The sequence below is a fragment of the Xenopus laevis genome, chromosome 4L (genome assembly GCF_017654675.1).
Source record: "Xenopus laevis strain J_2021 chromosome 4L, Xenopus_laevis_v10.1, whole genome shotgun sequence".
NCBI lineage: Eukaryota > Metazoa > Chordata > Amphibia > Anura > Pipidae > Xenopus > Xenopus laevis.
In genome coordinates, this window is record NC_054377.1 from 104,002,756 (window position 1) to 104,028,173 (window position 25,418).

At 39.9% G+C, this 25,418-nt stretch overlaps 1 protein-coding gene across 2 annotated transcripts in view; it reads left to right on the forward strand.

Annotated features, from left to right (window-relative positions):
- The first annotated feature begins 1,625 nt into the window (after positions 1 to 1,625).
- LOC108714415 (dimethylaniline monooxygenase [N-oxide-forming] 2-like) overlaps positions 1,626 to 25,418 on the forward strand; it is a 32,003-nt gene continuing 8,210 nt past the window's right edge. The window contains exons 1-7 of one of the 2 annotated variants that reach the window (XM_018258622.2): positions 1,626 to 2,510; positions 3,970 to 4,107; positions 6,254 to 6,442; positions 6,789 to 6,951; positions 16,990 to 17,132; positions 21,057 to 21,256; positions 24,056 to 24,408. In XM_018258622.2, coding sequence (XP_018114111.1) covers positions 3,976 to 4,107; positions 6,254 to 6,442; positions 6,789 to 6,951; positions 16,990 to 17,132; positions 21,057 to 21,256; positions 24,056 to 24,408 — 1,180 coding nt within the window. In that variant the 5' untranslated portion in view covers positions 1,626 to 2,510; positions 3,970 to 3,975. Of the gene's footprint in view, positions 2,511 to 2,596; positions 2,892 to 3,969; positions 4,108 to 6,253; positions 6,443 to 6,788; positions 6,952 to 16,989; positions 17,133 to 21,056; positions 21,257 to 24,055; positions 24,409 to 25,418 lie in introns of those variants that run through there. The other variant, XM_018258623.1, reaches the window with a different exon arrangement.

The following is a 25,418-nucleotide window of genomic DNA, read 5'->3' on the forward strand; positions in this document are numbered from 1 at the left end:
CCACTCTCTCAGAAAGTATTCAAACTCAGATGAGACAAACTGTGTTTTTTTGTCTGATATTAACTCCTTTAGATTACCTTCTTTGCTTAAGTCTGTAGATAGAAATGTTATTGCTGTAGCTGATGTTATATGAGAAACAAATGCAATTTCTGGCCATATACTGTAATAGTCTATCAAGGTAATAGCAAATCTACAGTCTATAGGAGCACCTGTAAAAGGACAGACAATATCAATAGCAAGTTTTTCCCATGCTGAATCAGGAAATGGTACTGGTTTTACATCTGGTCTCTTGTGTACAAAGTTCTTTGCACAACCCAGTGAAGTGTTGCTTTGTGATGAAATTTTAGACACTGGCTGTGTGGCAGGCACTGGTGCTGTAGTAATGAGACCATCAACTAATTGTTCGTTTAACTCAGCAAAGATTTCCCTTCCAAGTATAGCAGTAACCTTATTCACAATGTAAAAGTCAAATTTTGCAGTATTTGATTCAAAGTGTACAGTCACTGGCAAGCAACCAAGCACAGGGATTGGATCCTTTAAGTAAATGACCAGTTTCAGGGCAGGTGCAACAATCGGATCTTTTGCAAAGTATTTCAAGAAAATATCCTTTGGTAGTATAGAAACAGCTGAACCTGTATCAAGCATCAGGTTAATGGAGTGTCCCTTGTCAGCAGAAGCAGTACTGACACTGACAGTGCATATAAACCTGTCTGGAATAAACTACTACAAATGTCCACACTTAGTACTGTGATATTTGTAGTAGTGACTTCATGAACATCTTTAGTAGAATTACGGCAGACTTTTGTGCGTTTGCGGCACTGTTTAGCTTTTGCAGGACATGTAACATGATTTGCAGTGTGTTGTGTTGTACCACAACGAAAGCAATATTTTCTATTTGTATTTGCTGCACGGTTTTGCAGTGTAGGTGAATCCCTTTCCTTAGCACTGTATTTTGCATGCGGAATTTATATCTTTCAGCAACCACATTTACTCTTGGCACGAAAAACTTCTTTATAGCAGTAAGAGCAGTTTCATAAGTATCATCAGTTAATGGTAATGTATAGAATATATGCTATCCCTCTGCTCCCAGGCAGTGAATAAGTAAAGCACGCTTTCTAGCAGCAGAAATCTCTCCTTGGTCAGCAGCAATAATGTAATTTTCAAACAAACAGATCCAAGCAGTAAAAGATATGGTAGGCTCACCAGAGTTTGGAAGAAAAGGTGAAGGCTGCTGCAGAGGTAAAAGAGCCATCCTTGTCGCCATTTGTTATGTTTTGGTTAGCCAAGGATGAGTAGAGTATAACAGTGCTTTATAAGCAGGCTCTCATGCAGCCATTAGACAACAGTAAGCTTTCATTTTTAAGCTACCATGAAGTATGCACAGAATAAGTATGAGCACAGTGACATCTACAGGCCATTTGTAACCAGTGCCATGAGCATGTGCAACTGGCGCCACTCGGCACGCATGCGCAGATGGCGCTAAGCGGCGTTGAAATTTTTTTTTTTATTAGTCAACCCCAATATCAGGAGATGGAATTAAATCTGGACTGAGTTTGGCATTGCCACTTTACCCCTTTAATCTCGACCACATATTGATTCCACATCCTGCATGGCTAATTAGCAATTCATTTAGACTCAGGCTGCAGACTGAACTGATTTTTTATGCAGCATGCACTTTTCTAACTAGCCATGCAGAATGTGGCAGTCAGTATTAAAGGTGTAAGATGGAAACCGTAATTGAGATTCAAAATAGCCCCTGGCATTTCAAGTACACAGAGGCTTTTACCACAGGCCCAATAAATAGTGGCTGTCTATGGCGCCTTCTGACATTTGCCAGAATCTACAGATTGCCAATTTTGGGCTGCTAAACCTCATCTATTTCTGATTACTATTGTCGGTGATTTTCAGAATTTTATTTAGTCTCAATACTCTTGTTAGTTAAAAAATATACAAAAAAAAAAAACTGTTTCTGGAATGCTGAAGTCTCTCCAGCCAAGTATAATCAGTTTTGGATGTCTCAGTTTTGTGAAGAAAACGTGATTGCGGGCTGCAGAGACTTCAGCACATCATGCACAGCTGCTTTTCAATAGGATATCTTTTTAAGTAGAGTATTTCTCCATTTGATTTAAGTCTGTGCACAAAACAATAAGAACATTGTAGAAATCTGTGAGCTAAACTTTTTCCTTGAGGTCCGAAACTGAGCACCCAGGCCCTAGCCGACATGGATTATTTCTCGGGCTAAAATGAGTGACCTGGCACAACCATGGACTCTTAAATGATTAACCTGTGGGCAGGGACATAATGAAATAAAGTTGGTTTCCTCAGCAATTTGACTTTTATCCTGTGCAGTTAAAGGTTAATTTAAACAAACTAGGATCCAAAATCAAGTGGCGCTATAGTGATCAGAAAAAGTAACGGAATAAAAGATTTGTTTTCGAGTTTGCTGTTGGACGAAGGTAAATGCTTCTGAGTAAAAAAAGGAATTAAAGTACAGAAGACACTACAGAAAGGTATGGAAAACAAGAAACATTATTTATTGTGCAGCTATGGGATTTGTAACTTATTTTGTTCTCTTTTTGTGACACACCCTGAAAGGATGACTGGAGCTTGAAGGTTAATCAAGTGCTGTTGTTGTTAGATCAGGGAATATTTACTTGTCATATGCAAGAAATGCATGGGTTTTTAGATATATTTTGTGGATACATACTGCATGATGTATAAAAGTAAAGTAATTATAAAAGGCTCCCACTGGGATTAAAGGAATAGCTATATTTAATAAACACGAAGACTTGAATTTGCATCAGAATCACTCAGCCTCTTCTATGCATCTTGTCCTCTGTGTGTGAAGTTTCCTAATCAAATGCTGCATTCTTACTTTGATCTGCACTCAGGTGAGTACATCTCCCCTATAAATGTTTATGAAATCGTATATGTATCTGTAAAACCACAACTTTTGAAATAATTATTATCCCTTCTTTTTGCTGATCCCATAATGCAATGTTTACTCTGCACTGATTACAAAAGTTAAATAGTAATAACACTGTTCAGTCTCTGTGCTTGGGTACAACCCCCAGAACTCTAGTAACTGTATAGAAAGGTAGCACTACCATAGTTACATAGTTAAGTTGGATTGAAATAAGACCAACGTCCATTAAGTTCAACCCCTCCAAATGAAATTCAGCGTCCCTACATAAACGCATAATGAGACTGACCCTCCATACACTCACATAAACTATATATATATATATATATATATATATATATATATATATATATATATATATATATATATATATACTGTATATATACACCAATATCTATACTAATTGTAGAATTTAGTATCACAATAGCCTATAGTATTATACTTGTCCAAATCATCAAAGCCACTCTTTAACTGAATCACACTATCATCTGGCAGTGGATTCCACAACCTCACTGTAAAGAACCCTCTACGTTGCTTCAAATGAAAGTTCTTTTCTTCTAGTCTGAAGGGGTGGCCTCTGGTATGTGATCCTCTTTATCATTTAGGGGCAGATTAAATATGTGGTGTAGAAAAAACAGCAGAATAATATGCCAGACATCGCTGTGTAAAAAAGGGCATGCTTTTTCTTTGATTTCCGCTTACTTAGAAAAGTCTGAAGCAGTGTCAAATAACGGCGGCAAATCTGGCAATCACATGGTATAATAAAACACACCTTGATAAATTTGTTTTACACGGCTGTGTTATTATGTAATGATTGATATTTTTTCCACAAATAGGTTTTATTATGTAAATGGTTTGTTAGTGTGACGCGAAATGTGACGCAATGTGCACATGCGCTGTGGGGGGAGGTTGGACTTCGGGTGGGGGGCCTTGGTGGTTGGCACACAGAAGGCCGCTTGCCTTCGTGTCACAGCCCCGGTGGGCCCCCAGTGTGACAGTCTGACACTATATGTAAAAGCATGACTATTGTGACTTTCACTTTACAGGCCATAATGATTAAAAAGGTGGCTATTATTGGAGCTGGGTGCAGTGGACTAACAGCCATCAAATGTTGTTTAGACGAGGGCCTGGAGCCTGTATGCTTTGAAAAGAGCAGTGACATTGGAGGACTCTGGAGGTTCACCGTATGTATCTACCTTCAAGTTATTTTCTGTGTGTGTATTTAGCTATAATAGATGTGAACTTGAGTACAAAACCTTAATTGAAAGGAGCATGAATTCAGTAGTTGGAAAGTTTATAAATATATATATATATCCTATAATACCACACTCCAGCTGCTCTTACTAGCTCACACTGTCCATCTCAAAACTCGTAGAGTAAGCTCTAAAAGGCTACCTGTCACCAGCTTTACCTCATCCAGGGGATCCCTTAACCCCAACTTTGGGCTTATTCTTCTTACTAAGGCCTCCTACCTCAGGCATTCCATCAGCACACACCTCCTCCATAGAGTCCAAAGCAACAGAACCATGTGCTTCTTCCACTTATATAAACTAGAAAACATGAATTATATTCACCATCCCTCCCCCAGGGCTTAGGTTACACTTCCTCACAGTAGCGATGTATAATTATGCGAATCCCTTGCAAATGTACCCAGACATTGCTGTATGTAGTTACTGGAACTACTATATACAAGTGATATCCTATGTTAAGTAATATAATGTCAAAAAAATAATGAACCCCCTATTGTAAAATATAGGGATATTATAAGTCACCAAGGAGTTCCATGACCATATAAAAGAATATCACACAGAAATGGAGTGCTCAAACCTTGTGCACAATCCTTTTGGATCAGGTGCTCAGCAGTGATTAGCCCAACCTGCCTCAGGTCAAGGGAATACTATGCATTATCCAGTAACTGCAGCACTCTGATAATTATGATGATTATTCCATGTTATAATTTTATTGGCTCATTAGCTCATGTAGACAAAAAATGGCAATGTTTCTGGCCTCACAGGGCCCTTTATCAAGCCTGTGAGGCCCGAACGTTGCCATTTTTTGTCTACATGAGCTAATGAGCCAATAAAATTACAACATGGAATAATTATCATAATTATCAGAGTGCTGCAGTTACTGGATAATGCATATAAAAGAATATGGCTAAAGGCCAAGTGCATTTATTGTATATGGGTCATGGAATTCCAAGGTGACTTCTAATATCCTCATATTTTACATCAGGGGGTACTTTCAGTGAGTCATGTGACCGATTGATTATAACTGATAATATCACTAAGCACTGTATAATTTACAGGATATTCATTGCTCTTGTGTAAACAAGAAAAATTATGCTTTGCTATTTCTGGGTCTGTGACACATGCTTTCGGCAGCTGTCATGATGTCAAAACATCCTCCACAATAAACAATTTCCCATTTAAATTTGTATGTGTGTGCTTTCTGCCCATGGCTTAGCATTGCCAAAGCTAATTCTCAGCTGAGAGAACCAGTATCTGCCACAGCAACATGTCCCAGTCAAACATATAGGAAGTAACTGTCTCAAGAATGGACTTTTGTATCTGATTTACTAACATTGCACCAGGATGTTTGCCTGTAGTGACCAATCAGACCTTTGCTTTCATGTTCCAACCTGTAAAAGATTAAACCTTACTGCTGGTTGCCATTGGTAACTACACTGGTTCATTTTGGAACCTGTTTTTGTTTATTTAAGGTTTAGCCCATTTGACCATCATGGTATACAATATCTAAGACAAATGCGATGTACATAAATAGGGAACAGGTCTTCGTCTGCTCTGTTTTAAACATGCTTGCTGGAAAAAAACAGAAAGACCTGACCCTTCCATAACTAATATATTACATATTTTTTGGATTTTTCTTTTTTGAATAAATGGGTCTGCATTTGTTTTAGATATTTGGGTCAGCCTTGGTTAGAACTGAACAGAGAAGTGTCAGGAGATGCCTCTTGCCTTAGCAACTTAAGCTTCTGTAGTAGTAGTGATGGGTGAAAAATTTCAGAAGGTTTTGCCGCAAAAAGTCCAATGTATTGCGTGATGAAATACGAAAACCACTCATTCAATGCTTTTTGCAAGTTTTTGCCATTTTGCTAATTTTTCAACAAAACAAAGTAGGGCAGATTCGCTACATCACTACATCACTGTTGTAGATCTGTATGGCTGGACAGATCAGTAGGGGCACTCATGTTGTAATTCTATGATTGTGGCAGTATAGAACACAATATATTTTCATAATGGTATGACAGGGTTATATATACAGAGTTGGAACAAAATATTGTATAATATGTACACAATTTTCCCGCAGGAATCAGTGGATGAGTGTAGACCCAGTCTATATAAGTCTGTAGTCACCAATACATCCAAGGAGATGATGTGCTATACAGACTTCCCCATGCCTGACGACTTTCCAGCATATCTACATAACTCCAAGGTGTTGGAATACCTAAGGCTCTATGCAAAACGCTTCAACCTTTTGAAGTATATTCAGTATCAGGTGAAGTACATTTCTCACTCTCATCTCTGAAAATAAAATATAGTTCCCACACCATAGGATTTTGATGAGGGGAGAACTCAACCCTTTACTGCTCTGCAAAAGGGAACTTTATGACTCAGACCCAACAGATATGGGGATACTGTAAGTCAACAGAAAGATTTCCTATAGTAGCCAGAAACTGAGCCCCTCGTTATCTCCATTAATTATATAATGAAATGAATCAGTAATGTCTGGCCCTCTTGATGTCTCAATATCACAATGTAAAGCAATTCAATCATTTAATAGTATCAAAAGGGATGAGGTCATTTTGAATGTAACTTTGTGCCGTATTTGTTTCCCTGTACAGACTGAAGTTTGCAGTGTGACAAAATGTTCAGATTTCCCCTCAACAGGTCGATGGGATATTGTTACCCTGACTAATGGAGCGCAAAAAAATTATATTTTTGATGCCCTTCTGATCTGTAATGGTCACCATTCCAAGCATTATTTACCTCTAGACTCCTTCCCAGGTAAGTGTGAAATCATAATAATATGTAAAAAATTAGAATTGCATATGAAATGGCTTCCAAACAATTCCCTTTTTTTTTAAAAGGTATTTATTTTGTAGATCAACTTACAGAGGCATACAAAATGTAGTACTGACCGGAGAAAAATTGTTACAGGTATATTGCATTTAGCTGCTCTGCAAGCCATTTTTAATTAACAACCATGGGATCCCCAACATAGAATTAAGTGACAAGAGCAAAGAAAGAGAGAAAAAGTAAGGAAGAGAGAGCAGCACAGAGTAGAGGTAGGGGGGGGGGGGGTGGACCAACCTGCAAAGGAAATAATTAGAACAGGCAAAAAGAAAAAAAAAAAAAAAAAATTGGTGCAAGTCAACTAGAGTCTAGTTGGGAGCAACAAGCCAGTCCATTGGTTGGGTGGGAACAGTTACAGTTCTATTTGTATATGTTTCGTTGCGCAATATCCAAAGTGTCCAGATTTTATTGAATTTCGTGGGGCACCCCCTTGCATAATAAATCTGTTCCAAAACAGGCAACGTTTGCTCCACCTGAGCTATCCAGAAAGATAGGGTAGGAGGACTCTCGTCTTTCCATTTTAAGGCTATTGCCCGTTTCGCATGGAACAGGAGAAAAGTGAGCAGAGTCCTTTCAGAGCGTGAGGACGTAGTATCTTGTAGGTAGTTTAGGAGTAAAACAGCAGGATGGAACTCCACTGGCATAGCCATAAGTTGAGTAATATAATCAGCAATTTCCGCCCAAAAGTGTTGAATTTGGGCACAGTCCCATACCATGTGAAAAAAGTCAGCATTAGGGCTATTGCATCTGTTGCACTTATCCGGGAAAGCCGGATTCATTTTATGTAGAATGTAGGGGGTATAATAGGCACGGTGCAAATATTTGAATTGGATAAGTCGGTCCCTGGATCTTATCAAGGGGGTAAGAGAGTTAGCCAAAATATAGGACCATTGCTCCACTGTTAAATCCGGGATATTGACAATCCACTTCTGCAGCAGATCCCGCCTTGTGGTTTGGTAACTGGTGCGCAATAGAGAGTATATCGCAGAAAGTGGTTTAGGTAGGTGCTCCTTACGTACAAGGGTCTCCAAACGGGAAAGTTCAATCCTGGGGTCAGCAGACCGAAATTGTTGAGTGAGAGCATGCCTCAACTGCAAATACCGAAAAAGCATACCATTAGGTAGGTCAAATTTGTCCTTAAGTTGTTGAAAGGAACAGAGGGTATTGTCCAAATACAAATCACCCAGATATTTCACATTGTAGTAGGCCCACAGTTGAGGGTCAGGTACAGTAAGGAGTTGTGACAAATTACCGTTAAACCATAATGGAGTATAAGGAGATAGAGTCTGGGTACCAGCACCCATTCTCTTATTACCCAGCTGCCAAGCTTTAACCACATTTTTCATCATTGGAGTAGCCCTGATAGGGAAAGAAGCCTTTCTATAAATCAAATTACACAACCCTTCAAGCGACCCTACTATTTGAGCTTCGAGAAGCGTCACTGGATCTTCAGGCGTTGGGGTTTGCCACCACCTCAAAGGTGTCAGTTGGGCTGCTATAAAGTAGTCAAACATATCAGGGGCAGCAAGACCGCCCTCCTGTGACAAGGATGTCAGGGCAGTGTATTTAACCCTAGCAGCTCCCGGAGACCAATAGAGTTTGTTAAGTTGCGTTCTAAGAAATTTAAAAAAGGAAGCTGGTAGCCACACCGGTGACTGTCTAAATATATAAAGGAATTTGGGGAGGAACTTCATTTTAAACAGATTTATCCTGCCAATTAAAGATAGGGGAAGCTTGAGCCATTTATCAACTGTCTTTTGGAGAGAATCCATGAGGGGGTCTATATTCAGCGATTTAAATTTATCCAAATTCGGATGGATATGAATCCCCAAGTATTTCAATGTGTCTACCCGAGTTAATGGAAGGGAAGAGTCAAGTACTTCGATAGCTTTCGGATCTAACAGCAGTAGGGAGGATTTAGTCCAGTTAATTTTGAGGCCCGAGAACAGGGTGTGATTATCAATTAGGGTTAAGGCGTGATTTAGTGAGGGGCCCGGGTCGTGTAAATAAAGTAAGGTGTCATCTGCGAATAAGGATATTTTCTCCCTAAGATTACCCAGTTCAAAACCCCGAACTCCTGTGCTATCTCTAATAAGGCATGCTAGTGGTTCCATGGCTAGTGCAAAGAGACCAGGCGATAGAGGGCAACCCTGTCTAGTTCCTCTGGTTAGTGTTATCGGATCAGATAGTTCAAGATTCGACAGTATTCTGGCTTTAGGGTTGTTATATATCGCCCTCAGCCATGTCAAAAAATTTTTCCGAAAACCAAACATTTTCAGAGTCTCCCACAAATAAACCCACTCAACCGAATCAAATGCCTTCTCGTTGTCGAGGGATGCAATGGCTCTAGTACCTGAATTATCAGAGGGCACAACAATATTAGTGTACAGCCGCCTAAGATTAAAATCTGCCGCTTTGTGAGGTATAAAGCCTACTTGGTCAGGGGCAACTAGTGACTGGATAACATGGTTGAGGCGTCTGGCTAATACCTTTGTTAAAATTTTAGAGTCCGAATTGATAAGTGATATGGGTCGGTAAGAGGAGTGATGTAGTGAGTTCTTACCAGGCTTTAAAATCAAAACTATCGTGGCGTCTGCAAAGGACGGCGGGAGAATTCCCGAAGTTAAAGAAAGATTAAAGAGCTCAGTGAGATATGGAGCTATAGTAGCCGCATACGAAACATACCAAGCGTTGGGTAAACCATCGGGGCCCGGGGTTTTGCCAGATGGAAGTGTAGCTATGGCCTCCAGGACTTCTTGTTCCTGTATTGGGAGGTCTAGGAGTTCTCTATACTCCAGAGGGAGATTTGGGAGACCCAGTTGGTGGAGGTAGGCTCGAACTTCATTAGGGTGCTTAGTAATTCTAGAAGTATATAGGGCTTGATAATAATCTGCTAAACTTTGATTAATTTGAGATGGGTTTGTAAGGAGCGTGCCATCATCTAGCTGTAATGCGTGTATAGCTGTCCTAGGTTGTTCCTCCCTTGCCAACAGAGCTAGCATTTTACCATTTTTGTCCCCTTTCTCATAGAGGGCAAATTTGTAGTGCAGATGTTTTTTGTGGGCGGTCTTCCACTGAATTTGAGTGTACAACCTCTGGGCCACAACATATTGGTCTTTTGAATGTTCAGTAGGGGTACGAGTATATCTCGCCTCCGCCTCCCGCAACTCCCGCTCCGCTTCAGTCAAAGCATAAGCCAATTTCTTCCTCGTAAAAGCTATAGCTGAAATATACTCACCTCTAATAAAAGCTTTCATTGCATCCCAAACCAAAGGCAAGGAGGTTGTATTAATATTGTCACGAAAATAGTTAGTGAGCGAGTTTTGTATTGTTTTTTGGATATCTGGATGGGTTATCCAGTGCGGGCTAAGTCTCCACACCCTATTTCTAGGATCTGGAGACAGAGCCCATGTAATCAGCAGCGGAGCATGATCAGAGATTCCCCTAGGAAGGAACTCCGCCTTGATAATTTTGGGAGACAAGTCAGGAGAGGCAAAAGCGAGATCAATCCTCGACATTGCACCCCTAGAGTAACAAGAGAACATCTTCGTGGTGGGATTGCACTCCCTCCACACATCTATAAGCCCTGAGGTCAATGCCCATCCTCTCAGACCACCAGGATCGGCCCTACCTAAAGTAGACAGAGATAAGCGATCCTGCTCCCCATTCATGACTGCATTAAAATCCCCAAGGATCAAAGTTGGACCAAGAGGCAGGTCCGCAATATGTTGAAGTAACTCATATAACAGCACATCTTGGAATGGAGGAGGGACATATATACTAACCAGAATATATGGTGTACCAGCTAAGGAGGCTCGAATAAGGGTAAACCTTCCCTCCGGGTCGTTCTTTAAGTGAAGGAGTTGAAAGGGGAGTGACCGATTTATCAATATGGCGGTACCTCTAGAATAGTTTGAGTAGGCAGTGTGGTAGGACTGTGCAAGCCAGGGTTTCCTGAGGATGTTGGAATTAGTAGTTTGAGATAAGTGAGTCTCCTGGAGACATACTATATGGGGGTTACGTTTACGTAAGAAGCTGAATACCAAGGACCTCTTCAGTGGAGAACTTAGCCCCCTAACATTCCAAGATATAGCAGTTATCTCCGTCATAGCATAAAAAACATAACAATGAACCATCTCCCCCCCAAAGAGAGATACAGAGCAGAAAAGAAAAGGCAGAAGGAAAAGAGAAGAAAAGAAAAATCAGCAAAGAGGGACAGGAAAGACACAAAATAACCAACATTTCCCACCCTACCTCTCCCAAAAATGGAGAAGTTTTGTACCCTAAACATATTACAACCAAGGAGGGTGTACCCAAATCGTACACCAAGTTTGATTAACCAGCAGATCAAAAAAAAAAAAAAAATGCAATGAAAGTATGCATCAATATAACTAGACGATATCAAATAACAAAAGTTGTGCTAAAGCACCGAGAATGTAGCAGGGCCTGTGCATTTTTGTAGCTCCGTAGGCCCACTTAAGCCAGGTGATATCGAGTGGCAAGTAAGGAGGGTACCCCTGAGGGTTGTGTGAAGGCAAATACGTTACCAAACCAAAACTACATGGCAGGGTTGCTGCAAGATTGAGGCAGGAGAACTTAGGGCTGTCTGCGCACTGGTGGTTGTTGGTCAAGCCAGTTGGAGACTTCAGTAGGAGTAGTAAAAAAGTGGTTGCGCCCTTCCGCTGAAATTCTGAGCTTGGCTGGGTAGAGCATAGCATATTGGAGACCGGAGTCCCTGAGACGCCGTTTAACAGCCGTGAATTGTTGTCGCAGCTTACGTAGATCATTAGAGAAATCAGGGTACAAGGAGATAACAGCATTTTCAAACCGTAGTTCCCCTTTGCGACGGGCAGCAGCAAGTGCGGCATCCCTGTCTCTGAAATTCAAAAACCGTGCAATAATAGGCCGCGGAGGGGCCCCAGGGGGTGGCGGTCTGCCTGGGATACGATGGGCCCTTTCAATAATAAAAGCAGTGGAAAAGGTCTCTGAACCAAGCTCCTGCTGGAGCCATCGTTCCAAGAACTTGGTAGCATCTGGGCCTTCAGCTCTTTCGGCAAAGCCTACAATTCTTACATTGTTCCTGCGAAGCCGATTCTCCAAATCGTCAGCTTTGGCCTCCGCAGCGTCAAGCCTGTGACGCAGTTGTTCAACGCGATCAGGTAAAGGGTTGCAAAGGTCCTCTAGGCCCCCTACCCTCCTCTCAACCTCGGTAGTGCGTTCTCTCACGTTCTGCACATCCTGTCGAAGTATTGCAAAGTCCACCTTTAATTCCTCGACCTTAGCCATTGTGGCTATATGGCAGGTTTGAATAGTGGCCTTCAGGACTGTAACCACTTCAGCCAAGGTTAAATCATCAGGCCGCAACGATTCCGTTACGCCCAAGGGATCACCTACTTGTGACGCGCAGAAGTTTGGGGCCGATGTCGCCCCCGACTCCGTATCGTCAGATGTCGAGCGATCCCCTGAAGCATCGAGAGGTGGCTGAGAGGAGGGAGCAGGTTGTTCCTTCTGAGGAGCGGCACTGCGTAGTTCCGCCATCTTGGCGGGCCTCGTGGCGGTGCGGAGATGTGCTCTGATATCAGAAGATTCAGCGGCTTGTGGCTTCTTCTTGCCCATCTGCTAGGTTCAGTAGAGATAGATGAGTCAAATGGCTGGGTTCATGCCACTCAAATCAGGATATTTTACCGGATTCAGTAGGCGAGCTACGGAGCTAAGCAAAGAGACGTCCGCTCACATCGCTAGTTAACCACGCCCCCCAAACAATTCCCTTTAAAGCAGCCACATTAAAGGACAATCAGCACTCTAAATTTGATTGTCGAATGCAATTGTGAAAATTTAAACCTTGACAGCTCCAGACAAGTGTGAGAGGGGCATCAGATGACCTTAAAGTAGAATAAAGAGGTTGTTCTACTTTAAAGGAATTGTTCAGTATAAAAATAAAAGCTGGGTAAATAGATAGGATGTGCAAAATAAAAAATGTTTCTAATATAGTTAGTTAGCCAAAAATGTAATGTATAAACGCTGGAGTGCCTGGGTGTGTAACATAATAGCCAGAACACTACTTCCTGCTTTTTAGCTCTCTTGGTTTACACTGACTGGTTGCCCTGGTTACCAGGCAGTAACCAATCAGAGCCTTGAGGGGGGGCACATGGGTCATATCTGTTGCTTTTGAATCTGTGCTGAATGCTGAGGATCAATTGCAAACTCACTGAACAGTTATGTCCCATGTGGCCCCCCTTCAAGTCGCTGACTAGCTCAGAGTTATAGAGCTGAAAAGCAGGACATAGTGTTCTGGCTATTATTTTAGACATCCAGTCACTCCAGTCTTTATACATTACATTTTTGGCTAACTAACTATATTAGAAACATTTTTTATTTTGCACAGCCATCTATTTAGCCAGTTTTTATTTTCACACTGAACTGTTCCTTTGAGTTAACTTTTAGTATGTTATTGAATTGCTAATTCTAAGCAACCTTTTAATTGGCCTTCATTTTTTTCTTCTGTATAGTTTTTGATTTTTTTTTGCCTTCTTCTTCTGTTTCCAGCCTTCAAATGGGGGTCACTGACCCTATCTAAAAACAAATGCTTTGTAAAGCTACAAATTTATTGTTATTGCTACTTTTTATTACTTGTCATTCTATTCAGGCCCTCCGCTATTCATATTCCAGTCTCTTATTCAAATCAATGCATGGTTGCTAGGGTAATTTGGACCCTAGCAACCACACTGCTGAAACTGCAAACTGTCCAGCTGCATAATAATAAGCTAAATAACTCAAAAGCCACAAATAATAAGAAATGGAAACCAATTGCAAATCGGCTCAGAATATCACGCTCTACATCATACGAAAATTAATTTAAAGGTGAACAATCAGAATTACTGGATTGCCCAAAGTGTCCATCTATGTTTCTGGCAAAATGCACTGTGCCAAACAAATCTATTGCCCACATGGTTCACATACAGTAGCATTTACAAGTGAGCTTTCCTTTTAAAACATAAAAGAAGGTGTGTGCTCCCATCATGTAAAATTGCACATTTAATTAAAGAAAGCTATATTGCGCTTACAATTTAAGCAGAAAATGATTGTTCAACAATAAAGCCTGTTAAATCTGTTTCCCAACGCATTTCGTCGTGTCCCGACTTTCTCAAGGGTGATGGTGAGCAGCCCCTTCTTTTATGTTTGTTTGTAGACTTTGGAGTTGTCGGATAATTTCCTTTTAACCCTTGGAGCACATTGAACATTTGTTTTTGACCTTTGGAGTTTCTGGACTTTATTTGTGTGCATTATTTGGCTCTACACATAACTGCCTTTAACCAGTTAACACCCCTTTCTCTAATATACATAGAGCTTTCCTTTTCGTAAGGAAAATTAAAATATGACTGTATTACCCATGCATATGTAATGCATTTATTTACAGCAGTATCAATATACAATACTTGCATATTCACTATAAAAGCTCTGTTTGTGCTATTTCTAGAGAAAAATATATTCAAAATACCAGTACAATTCTAGTACAATTGTAATAGGGAAGATATGTCTTTTTCCTGACAATCTCTTGCATTTGTCTACTTTCCATGTAAGGGTAATTGACACTTTTGGTCAGTAGGTGGCAGCAACCCACAGGGTTTGGCTATTTTTGGGGAAACCTTAGTAATATTTGTTGAAGGGGTAGGCCCATAGGCTTACAGCTTTTATAACAGGCTGAAGAAAATGGAATCATCTGTCAGGTATAGGACTAGCTAGTGGCAGGGTAGGGTTGATGGAGCCTGTGTCAGAAGAGAGGAACAGATAGGCTAGTAAACATGTGCAACCTTGTCCCCTTTTAGAAGCTTTCGAGATGCATTATCATTATTATTCTCTGCAGTAATACACAGTATATCTCAAATAAAATTGTACTTTTAATATTTTCACTGGACCTGAATTGCTCTGGTCCATGCCTCTTTTTGGATGATTACTTTACCGCAGCCAGAGCGGATTACATTACCTCACCGGCGGGGGGATTACCTATGAGGACTCACTCCCCATCTTGATAACGTCTCCAATTGTCTGCATGATAACATATCCCAAGTGCATTGTAAGACTACTATATGGACAATATTGCTTCTAATCTAAACATAAGCAAAGCTGCATTCCATGTGTTTGGGATTTTATTTCCCTTTTCCTTTCCTCCTGATTTGTTATAGTTATAACTATACTATTAAAGGCATCATGGTTCTTGGAATTTAAAGAGATAATTGTGAGTAATTAGAAATGCTTTCCTTTTTTGTGTCTTGAAAAATACTAACTATTATTCTTTATGTTACTTGGCTATTCATTTACAGGGCCCCATAATATTGTAGGTTTGTGATTGTGGTCTTGGCTATGTATGTATGTAGTGTAGTGGACTGCAGTGGGACATAGTTTGAATATATCCTCTTATAAATTGAAACCCATTTTTAGCGTGAATAGGCATTATGCTTCCAATAAGGATTAATTATAACTTAGTGTGGCTCAAGTACAAGGCACTGTTTTATTATTACAGAGAAAAAGGAAATCATGTTCAAAAATTTGAATTATTTGGATAAAACGGAGTCTATGGGAGATGGCCTTTCTTTAATTTGGAGTTTTCTGAATAACAGGTTTCTGTATAACTATATTGACAACACAATTAATAGTGATTATGTAGACTACTGTTAGTTTAAGACCCATTTGTATAACTGATATGTGACAGTTTGGTATTATGTTTTAAATGAGGTGCTTTTAAGGGTAGTACCAGACAGGAGACTATGGGGCAAATTCACTAAGCGCCGAACGCTAGCGTTAATTCGCTAGCGTTTGGCATTTTCGTTACTGCGCAAATTCACTGAACGCTGGCGCAGTTTCGCTAGTGTTACTTCGCACCCTTACGCCTGGCGAATTTTCGCTAGCGACGTAACTACGCAAATTCACTAACGCGCGCAGTGTACTGAACGCTACCTTTTACGCTAGACTTCCTTCGCCACCTCAGACCTGGCGAAGCGCAATAGAGTAGATAGGGATTGTATCAAAAAAAGTCAAGATTTTTTCTAAGTCCCAAAAAACGCTGGCGTGTTTTCTACATTATGGGTGATAGGCTGAAAAAGATCGAAAATTTTTTTTGGCCTCCCCTCCTTCCCCCCTACATTTCCTGATTCATGGCAACTTACCTAGTCAGTGGGCATATGTGTAGGGCAAAAAAAAAATGTTATTTGATGAATTGAAGGTTTTCTAGGCATTTGTAGTGCTGATACGTATTCCTCCATTGAAATTTGAATTTGGCGCCCTATGCAAATTAGCCTTCGCTAGCGTAACTTCGCTTTACTTAGCGAATCAACGCTAGCGCAACTTCGCAACCTTACGCTACCCCTGTGCACAACTTCGGATTTTAGTGAATTTGCGAAGCGCTGGCGAAACTACGCCTGGCGAAGTGTGGCGAAGTGCGGCGAAGCGTGGCGAAGCTGCGCCTGGCGAAACTACGAATGTTAGTGAATTTGCCCCTATGTTTTAGTATTAAAAAATCCAACTGAAGCCACTGATGCTATAGTTCAAAAAAAAAATCTTCCTTGTTCCAGGCTTTATTGGCTAGGTATTGATTGTATTGGCAATTATTTTATTTTTTTCAATTGTATTATTTTTTTATTTTATTTTTAATTATTATTATTTAGGTTGGCTAAGGTTTCATGAAAGCAGATATAAAGTAGCTTCTCACTATGGCAAGTTATAGTACACAATGCTCTGGTAAGCAAACAGATTTAGCTACAGTGTTCAAAATCTGTAGCTAAATCATGGCTCCAGTTGCATCATGTTGCTGTAAATACAGAATCTCATTACATGTATATGAACAGAATTAGATGACACACTCATTATTATCCTGTTCAATTTCCTTGGAGCCATATTTAAATCAAAATAATGTCTTATCCCTTTGCCCTTCAGAGGCTGTGATGATTAGATTTTCTCTTATGTCACTACCAGGTATTGAAAAGTTTAAAGGCCATTATATCCACAGCCGTTTCTATAAGGATTCTACATACTATCAAGGAAAGACCGTTTTAGTGGTGGGAATTGGCAATTCAGCTGGGGATATTGCTGTGGAGATCAGCACCACAGCTAAACAGGTATGTATCAATGATGCAGCTCTATCCTCTTTTTCCTGAAAAGCTTGAAATTCCAGTATGTTCCTTGGTGCACAAGAAAACGCTTGTTTAATAAGGATATTGTTAGTGCAGGGATCCCCAACCTTTTGAACCCGTGAGCAACATTCAGAAGTAAAAGGATTTGGGGAGCAACACTAGCATGAAAAATGTTCTTGGGGTGCCATATAAGTGCTGTGATTGGTCATTTGGTAACCCCTATATGGATTTTCAACCTATATTGAGGCTCTGTTTGGTAGTGCATCTGGTTTTTATACAACCAAAACTTGCCTCCAAGCCTGGAATTCAAAAATAAGCTCCTGCTTTGAGGCCACTGGGAGCAACATCCAAGGGGTTGGAGAGCAACATGTTGCTCGCGAGCTACTGGTTGGGGATCACTGTGTTAGTGTAATCATAAATGGATTTTAAGGAAGTGCTGCATGGTGCCAAATATCAGAATTAATTGAATAAGTACTACATGATACACTGCTATAAGGGCCCTGACACACAAGGAAGAAACTTTGGGTGACTGATATGTTTTCCCACATTATTGCCAATTGGAAAGCATTGGGAGGAAATTAGCCACCCACACTAGAGGAATCACAGAGTGACTAATCTCCTTGTGTGACAGGGGCTAAGAAAACTGTTTATATGGCACATCATTTGGCCAGCAGTCAGCGTGTGAGTGGAGACTCCCGAGTTAGACTGATGATCCGTGTGTGGCGGCGTCTGACTGTGAAACATTTGGACCCACTAACCTATGGGCCAATAACTAAGATCACTACAATCTGTGTAACCAGATGTGGCCATATAAGAGATCCAACTGCAGGATGATAGATAAATGGCCCATACAACCATGATAAGTTTTTCATGCAGTGTATGTACTAATATCTTTACTCTCATTCCTTACCATAACACTTGATAAAGTTAGTTACCAGGTTTGCCAATCAATCAGCAAAAGGACATTTTGGTAAAAATGACACCAAAATTACAACAACAGAATGACTAAAATGGAATCTATATGATCCAAAAGAGTATGAGAGGAGCACTCTCAGCAATTCTTACTGTTTTGGTAGGAATGTATAGCCATATCTCCTGTAGTAAGTTTCTATGAATAATGTGCCCCAGTAAACACCAAATAATATGCTATGATAGCTAGTCATTTTTTACAAAAAACATGAATGTGATCCAGTCAGACAAATACAAGATTCCTCTGCACTCAACCCATTATCAATATATTTAAGACAGAGACATTTTGTGCATACTGCTACTAAAAAATGCCTTACCCTTTAAACAAAACAGGGATTGTTTGTCCATATATTGCAATATATTTAAGCTGGCCAACTACGTCAAAGTCATCCCATATCTGGCCAGTCCTATGCTCAATTTTCATTTGATTCATTAAGAATTCTATGGTTTCATTATACATTTTATAAAAGGGACGAATGCGTTTTACCTGCAACTTACTTGCTGCTTTCAAAGTAAAACTCCCAAACTTGGCTGCCCTTTTATTAGACACCAGTGGGATCACCTGACTATAGTTGGAGGGGGTGGGAGCTACAACATGGAGCTGGTCACTGCTCTTGTAGAACTATAACAAACAAGGGAAAGTTGTGCTCACCACTAGTTTTTAAAATCATTAGGCGGGGGTGCAATGAGGGTGTGACCACAAAATACATATAGACAAATACAAGATTCCTCTTCACTCAACCCATTATCAATATATTTAAGACAGAGACATTTTGTGCATACTGCTACTGAAAAATGCCTTACCCTTTAAACAAAACAGGGATTGTTTGTCCATATATTGCAATATATTTAAGCTGGCCAACTACGTCAAAGTCATCCCATATCTGGCCAGTCCTATGCTCAATTTTCATTTGATTCATTAAGAATTCTATGGTTTCATTATACATTTTATGCAGGAAAAACGCATTCGTCCCTTTTATAAAATGTATAATGAAACCATAGAATTCTTAATGAATCAAATGAAAATTCAGCATAGGACTGGCCAGATATGGGATGACTTTGACGTAGTTGGCCAGCTTAAATATATTGCAATATATGGACAAACAATCCCTGTTTTGTTTAAAGGGTAAGGCATTTTTCAGTAGCAGTATGCACAAAATGTCTCTGTCTTAAATATATTGATAATGGGTTGAGTGCAGAGGAATCTTGTATTTGTCTATATGTATTTTGTGGTCACACCCTCATTGCACCCCCGCCTAATGATTTTAAAAACTAGTGGTGAGCACAACTTTCCCTTGTTTGTGATCCAGTCAGGACAGGTTTTTAGTCTCTCTGGGCAAACAGTAAGGTTCAGAGGCAGACAGGAACAATGCTGGACCGTAAAAAGGCAAAAGTCTTATTTGATTTTTCTAGGGGGTCAGTTGTCTAACACAGAAACATGCCATGACGAAATGATAGACAATACTTTATAGCTTGAAATTTCCTATGAAGAGGAATCAGAGTCAAACTGGGGCATCCTGGGCCCACCGGGTCTCCATTACAAGGGCCCACTGCTACCACCCCAATCTTGAACTCCCCCCCCCCACCCATTGGGGCATATTTATTAAGTTGTGTAAAATGAAATTTACAGAAATAACTGTAAAAAGCTGTGTAAAATAAGGGTTGAATCTATCAAAATTTGTGTTATTTTATGCCGCACAAACGCCTGATTTTCCAGGGTTATTTTACACTGCTTCAGACCTTTGTAAGTAAGTTTTGAAGGAAGTTGCGATGCTTGGCGATGTGTGGTGAATTATTCTTCTCTTTTTTACACAACATAATAAATATGCCCCTCAGTGTTAAACTCCCCTACCACCACAAACTCCCTTCCCAACTGTAACCCGCCCCACTGCGTACCTACTGCTGGGCCCGTCCCAAAGTCATACCTTGAGATCACTCTAAAATTATTGTGTTAGGGCCTCACAGAGCCTGGGAAAGAAGCAGTCCTGGGTCTCCAGGGGCTCACCCAACAACCTTAGACCAGGGCCCCACCAAAAAACCTTTACCAGGGGCCTACTCTCAGTACTATTATTCTTCCTCTCCTCCCTTAGCCTCTATTCTCCTAGTTTCTTTTCTTTACATACTATAATCTATTATTCCATCTATTTAGCCTCTTTGTTCTTATAGAAATTGATAATGACCATGAAATAGGCCAAATATTTAGCAGCATGAGGGCCCACCGGGAGTTTTCCTGGTATCCCGATGGGCCAGTCTGACACATGCAGGGCCCAGTCCGACCCTGAGAGGAAACGTTATGTTTTGTATCACAATTTTCCATAAGATTAGGAAATCTGCAGGTGACATGTTGATTATACCAGCAAGGCATTTATCATGGATATATTTAAATGCAAATATGCAAACAAATATATCATCTGGGCACAAAGACCCATGCTCCCATTATTATCTTCTTTGGATTCTTATTTATCATAGTCTACTTATGAAAACTGTATATTTCACTCTTGCAACAGTCTGTCACCGTCACTTGCACACACCACCACATTTTACTGTTGGACCCTGTAACCAAAATGTTTTTGAAACCTTTTTGTTGTGCACGTCCACATGGCCCTTTTACTGTTATCCCATTTCTAGGGGTTGTTTCCCCTTGTTTTTGTATCAGTATTTTAGGTTTTTAACTCACTGCATGCTTTTTACTCAACTTCCTAAATAAATGAGACACATTGCCAACATCCTTTAATTATAAGTGTCTACATTGTAGTAAGGTATAAATAAATCCGTTCCATAGGTGTGAAATAATTTTGTTGATAATGAATAAATCATTTGATGTTTATATCAGAAAGAAAAAAATTTAATTAAACTTCAATTCGTTTTTTCCTAAAAGTACTGCAGTTTTGAAAAAGTTTTAACAATTTCTTCTTGACGTTGTTTAATGCTATATTCTAGGTTTACGTCAGTACTAGGAGAGGTTCATGGGTACTCAGTCGCATTTCCAAGGGTGGACTTCCCATTGATATGATGCTCTCCACCCGATTTTTCACTTGGATCAGGAACTCACTACCATCTACTTTTGCTGCCAGACTAAATGAAAACATGATGAACACTTGGTTTGACCATGCAAACTATGGCTTGGAACCTTTAGACCGGTAATAATTATTTATTTAAATATCAAACTGAATCAAGGGCAGCTAATACAGGTATGGGATCCATTATCTGGAAACCCATTATTCAGAAAGCGCCAAATTACAGAAAGACCATCTCCCAAAGACTTCATTTTATTTAAAAAATCCAAATTTTTAAAAACTATTATTTCTCTAAGATAATAAAACAGTACATTGTACCTGATCCAAACTAACATATAATTATCCTTTTTAGAAACAAAACCAGTCAATTGGGTTTATTTACTGTTTACATTATTTTCTAGTACTTATTAAAGAATAATCTGTTATCCGGAAAACCTAAGGTCCCTTACCTGTAATAATACTTATAATGATTAAACAGCGATAGATAATCAAATAATACACAAACACTGCTTCAGGTCTAGTAGCCACTCGGTTGTTTGCTTTCAGACAGCAGGATTGTTATACTAAAACTAAAATACTAGATACTAGAACTAGAAGCAAATTGGGCACCTACACTAACCTATTTTGCATATGCTACATTTTGGCCACCCCCAATGAGATTTTTTTCTAGTACAGGTGAAGGATCTCTCATCTGAAAACCTGATATCCACAAATTCCAAATTACGAAATTAAGCAAATAATTTTTTTTAAAAATTATAGCATTTCCTCTTCCTTACGACATACTTCTCAGTGGGTTTGGGAGCCCAAGGTGTGGCATTGGAATGTTTTAAGCAAACATATGTAGCAATATGGGAAAAGTTTTGCAGCAGTTAACTTTTAGTGGCCTTTTTACAGCTGGTATAATAAAAGCAAGCACCTTATTCATGTTTATGAGTCACTGGACATAACTTTGCTCTTGTTACTACTTAATCCTTAGTGACACATTGAAGATAATGTACTGTTACCTTACACTGATTAAAATTTTACTTTGCTTCAAAAACCTGCTGTATAGCCATGCCAGCAACTGTTGAAATTGGAATTTCAGTTGCATAGAATACCGGTTGTATAGAATACAATGGTTTTAGTTCTTACACAGGAAGGCAGACAGGGCTCAGTGTCGTGTATGGCTCTCTACAGGACTTCAATATAACATATAACATTTGTTGCAAAGGAAAAGTGTATTTTCAGGTGCTAGATGACTAAATACAAACACTAAAGGTGAACTATTGCAAAAATGAAAATTTAATTTTAGCTTCAGCATACTGAAATAAGAAACTTTGTAAATACAATCAATTAAATTCTGTACCGTTTTTGAAATAATCAAGTTTATATTCACTATTCCTCGCTCAGCATCTGTTTCTCTTCATTCTGTCTTCATTTAGGAGTTGGGTGTCAGATGAATGATCCAATATATCTTATAGGGGGGCTCCTTTTGCACAGAAGAAGTATTAGAGATCACTCTTTTAAAGTCACCAGAAATCCTGTCTCTCTACATGCAGAATTTGTGCAAAAGGCAGTTATTTTGTTAGATTTTGTTTGTACTGGAATCAGTTATTTGAATGAGCTCTAATTCATCTGCTAGGAAAGGGAGCCCCCCCCCATAAGATATATTGGATCATTCATCTGACACTCAACTGCTGCATGAAGACAGAATGAAGAGAAGCAGAGAGCTGAGAGAGGCATAGTGAAAATAAACTTGATTATTTCAGAAATTATGCAGAATATTTAATTGTTTTTATAAAGTTTCTTATTTCAGTACAAAAAATCCAAAAGTTTCACGAGAAGCATAAATCTTAATGTATCTTTAGGATAAGCTTACCGCTTTCCCAGTTGGGTCCGGGTGCGCATGCCCCAGACCTTCAGCATAGGGGAGTACTTCACAACAATATGATTAAGTGTCCCTGTGTGACACGAAACGCGTCAGGCGTTATTCTTTTTTAGATGTGATGTAAAATAAAATATTATATTTTATATATAATTTCTGGCTCTTGGAATCTACTTTCGTTGGATGTTCCGGATTGGTGCCTGCCTAATGTGATTTGTTGTTCTTATTTCAGTATGCTGAAGCTTATATTACATTTTCCCGATAGTTCCCCTTTAAGCTGTCTGGCTATGGGGGATATTTATCAAAGAGTAAAGTTATATATCACTATCTCCATTCATTTCTATAACATTTTGAAAGGCATATGTATCAAAGGATGAACTTTCACTTTCACCCATTGATACATACTCTTTTAAAAATCCCATAGAAATGAATGTAGAGTGGCGGAATTTCAGACTAGGGGACTGTGGTGATCTCTAATTTTACTCTTTGATAAATATGCCCCTATGTCTACACAGACATGATTTTGATACAAACACACCTTTTTGTGCAAGGTAAAAGGACATTTCTTATCATGTAAAGGACAAGGAAAGGATTAATTATGGAGGGTGGTTCAAATTTGTGCGCTCTCCAGTGATATAAGAGCTAATCACAAACCCCTGGCCAGCGCTCCTCTTCAATGAAAAATGCGCCAACCCAGGGTACTGTTTGGAAAGGTGGTGTCACCTTCTGTCTTGTTGCTGGTTGTTGTTGGTTTCCTGGGCTGTGCACATTCTGAAATGTTCTTCTGAACCTTGAACAGTCAAGATTTAGCAAAGGAAAAAAATCAAAAAACGCACAACGTACAAGCTGCCAATTTTCTTTTGAAGTCAATGGAAATTGTCTCAAACAGCTTGATTTATTTGTTTCCCGGTTTATTAAAATATTTAAAATGTTTAGCTTTATTGAAATTCATTGAACTACGTTATTTTCGCTTGTTTGCAAGTTGTTTTCTGTGAAAAAACATGAGCACAAATACTTTTCTCATATAAGGCCTTTTTTAAATTTTTTTTTTTTTGCAGAGCACAGTTAAAAGAGCCTATGGTAAACGATTTCCTTCCCAGCTGTATCTTATGCGGAACTGTTAAAATAAAACCCCAAATTAAGGCATTCACTGAATCCTCAGTCATATTTGAAGATGATACAGTGGTTGAAAACATGGATGAAGTTATTTTTGCTACGGGGTATACACCCTCCTTCCCATTTCTTAAGGACCCCAAGATCATAGATGACATAAATGGCTTTCTATATAAACAAGTCTTCCCTACTCATATAGAAAAACCAACTCTAGCCTTTTTGGGATTTGTACATCCCCTGGGAGCCATCTTGCCTGTCGCTGAACTTCAAGCTCGCTGGGCCACTAGAATATTTAAAGGTGAGCATGTAATGAAGGAGAATAATGGATAGTGGACTGCCTGCTCCATTTTAATCAACAATCTTTTAAAATATGAATTTTATGTTGTAAAAATGCCTTTGAACCAGTGGGTTATGATGGGGTAGATGCTGAGTGCTGTGAGTGCATAGAGTTGGAGTTGTTGGACTGACTTGCTTGATTGACAGGAAATTCAGATAAGGAATAATTGCTTGTAAAATAATGTTAAAAATGTAGGGGTTTCTTTCTGTACAGGCCATTCTGCCTATTCAAAGATTTGATGGTAAGTGTGAAAGGTCCCCTTTAAAGAGCAATCCAAATAAGAGCATATATAGAGCAACTCATGAGATAATTGTGCCATAAAGCGATATTTCATCTTTATATCAACATTCAGGAGGGACCTGCCTACACACTCTCTGTACCCCTCCTCATGCCCCCCAACCGTCCCACCTGGCCATTAAGCCCCAGGGAGCAACCATCCCACCCCAGCCATTAAGCCCTAGGGAGCAACTGTCCCGTCTGGCCATTAAGCACCAGGAAGCAACTACATTGAAAGCCATCCATCCCCATTTGACAGCCATGCCAGGAGCAGGAGGCCCCATCTCCCTTCCTCACTCTGAAACCTGGGACAGTTCCAGGGAGGAGGCAGCTAAGGCCCCCCCCCGGGTAATGGGAAGTGCTGCTGCCTGGGGGGCTGTAACATCAGCATCACAGGGGTAGCCGACCACTTTCCCCATAACACCTGAGTCTTCCCAACCAACCTGTAGCTGGTTGCAGTGTACCTCTGTGGAGGAAATGCACCTTGTGGGGACCAGGGACTGTCCTGACCACCACCAAAACTACCCTCCTAGCGGAGGGGAGGGGACACTGGCCTGGATAACCCATCATAGGCGCATGAGCCAAATGATCCACCTCTAAGAGTTGCAAGCTTGTGCTTTCTCTATGCACTTGCAGGCTACTGGTGAGGGGCTCTATACCCAGGTGCATCCCACACCCACTCCAGCTTCCTTTCA